The 2080-nt window shown below is 41.4% G+C and overlaps 1 protein-coding gene across 1 annotated transcript in view; it reads left to right on the top strand.

Annotated features, from left to right (window-relative positions):
* LOC106883444 (4'-phosphopantetheine phosphatase) overlaps nt 1-2022 on the top strand; it is an 18639-nt gene extending 16617 nt beyond the window's left edge. The window contains exons 12-14 of the mRNA XM_014934460.2: nt 399-511; nt 1177-1264; nt 1782-2022. Of these exons, the coding sequence (XP_014789946.1) occupies nt 399-511; nt 1177-1264; nt 1782-1991 (411 nt within the window). The 3' untranslated portion in view covers nt 1992-2022. The remainder of the gene's footprint in view (nt 1-398; nt 512-1176; nt 1265-1781) is intronic.
* Nucleotides 2023-2080: the final 58 nt, after the last annotated feature.

The following is a 2080-nucleotide window of genomic DNA, read 5'->3' as shown; positions in this document are numbered from 1 at the left end:
ATATATATTTAAGAGCGTAGCTCGAAACGTCAAAGACTTTCCGTATTCCCGAGCGTCATACTAATATATACTTTTGTTATTTACACCACCTGTCCTCGTCTGTTGTTATTATTTGTATATTCTCCCATATATATATATTTATATATATGACAGGCTTTTTTCAGTTTCCGTCTACCATATCCACTCACAAGGCTTTGGTCGGCCCGAGGCTATAGTAGAAGACACTTGCCCAAGGTGCCACGCAGTGGAAGACTGAACCCGGAACCATGTGGTTGGGAAGCAAGCTACTTACCACACAGCCACTCCTGCGCCTGTATGTGTAAATATCCTTATATGTTGCAGTAACAAATCACAATAAAATGCCATTTTTTATTGCTTTCTTTTATTCCTCCACCCAGATAACAGACCAGGCTGTGAAAAGCCAGGATAAAAGAAATGATGCCGTGGAACGAGCAGAGAAATTCAAAGCGAAATATCTTCACAGATTAAAAGAGCTCGACGAGAACCCATGGTATATTAATAATCTCTTATTAATAATCTCTTATTTTAATCTCTTATTTTTTTATTGCCCACAAGGGGCTAAACATAAAGGGGACAAACAAGGACAGACAAAGGGATTAAGTTGATTACATCGACCCCAGTGCATAACTGGTACTTAATTTATCGACCCCGAAAGGATGAAAGGCAAAGTTGACCTCGGCGGAATTTGAACTCAGAACATAAAGACAGATGAAATACCGCTAAGCATTTCGCCTGGCGTGCTAACGTTTCTGCCAGCTCGCCGCCTTGTTAATCCTATTGCCGCCTATTTTTTAAAACCTCTCTGATGATATAGGGAGCCATGTGGCATAGTGGTTAGGATGTTGTGCTCATGATTGCAAGATTGTGGTTTCGATTCCTGGACTGGGCAAAAAGCACCCAGTACACTCTGTAAAATGGTTGGTGTTGGGAAAGGGCATCCAGCCATAGAAACCATGTCAAAACAGACAATTGGAGCTTGATGCAGCCCTCCGCCTTACCAGCTCTTGTTGAAACCATCCAACCCATGCCAGTCTGGAGAATGGTCATTAAATGATGATGCTAATGATGATGGTTTATTAACTATTTGTCCTCACTGAATGTTGGACTTAATACAACAGAACTCTTTAATCCAGTTAGACTTTTCCTCTTTTCTAGTGCTTATGGATCTCTCACTGTGCGCTGCCTTTTGGACACAATTGGACACTTCCTCAAGGAATTCATGTTCACGGATGCTTATTCACAGGTAGCTGTCTCTCTCATTTTTACTCTTTTACTTGTTTCAGTCATTTGACTGTGGCCATGCTGGAGCACTGCCTTTAGTCGAGCAAATCGACCCCAGGACTTATTCTTTGTAAGCCTAGTACTTATTCTACCGGTCTCGTTTTGCCGAACCACTAAATTACGGAGACGTAAACACACTAGCATCGGTTGTCAAGCAATGGTGGGGTGACAAACACAAACATACACACATATATATATACATATATACGACGGGCTTCTTTCAGTTTCCGTCCACCAGATCCACTCACAAGGCTTTGGTCGGCCCGAGACTATAGTAGAAGACACTTGCCCAAGATGCCACGCAGTGGGATTGAACCCGGAACCATGTGGTTAGTAAGCAAGCTACTTACCACACAGCCACTCCTGCGCCTATGTGTATGTTTGTGCATATGTTTTGCCAGCTTTATATCTGACTTCAACTGATAAAGTTTATATATGTCTCTTCTTCTTCCTTCTCTTTGTCTTTCTCCAATTTCCAGTTAAAACTGTCTGAAAATGAATTATCTCTTCGACACCTGGTTGATCGTTTGAACACATTAGACAACGAAAAATATGAAGAGCGGATGTTTTCACTGGTGAAAGGTGTCCTGGCTGGCAATATGTTCGACTGGGGTGCCAAAGAAGTGGTGGACATCATGGAAACACAAAACTTTGGATTTGCCGAAGCCATGAATAAAATTCAAGGTTAGAATATATATCGTTGCTATTATGCAAAATTGTCGTAAGTCCAGAACGTTGCTTTTTTAGAAAATGAAAACACAGTTTCATCGTTGCATAG

Source organism: Octopus bimaculoides, chromosome 27 (genome assembly GCF_001194135.2).
Source record: "Octopus bimaculoides isolate UCB-OBI-ISO-001 chromosome 27, ASM119413v2, whole genome shotgun sequence".
Lineage (NCBI taxonomy): Eukaryota > Metazoa > Mollusca > Cephalopoda > Octopoda > Octopodidae > Octopus > Octopus bimaculoides.
This window is presented reverse-complemented; position numbering and strand designations above follow the sequence as displayed.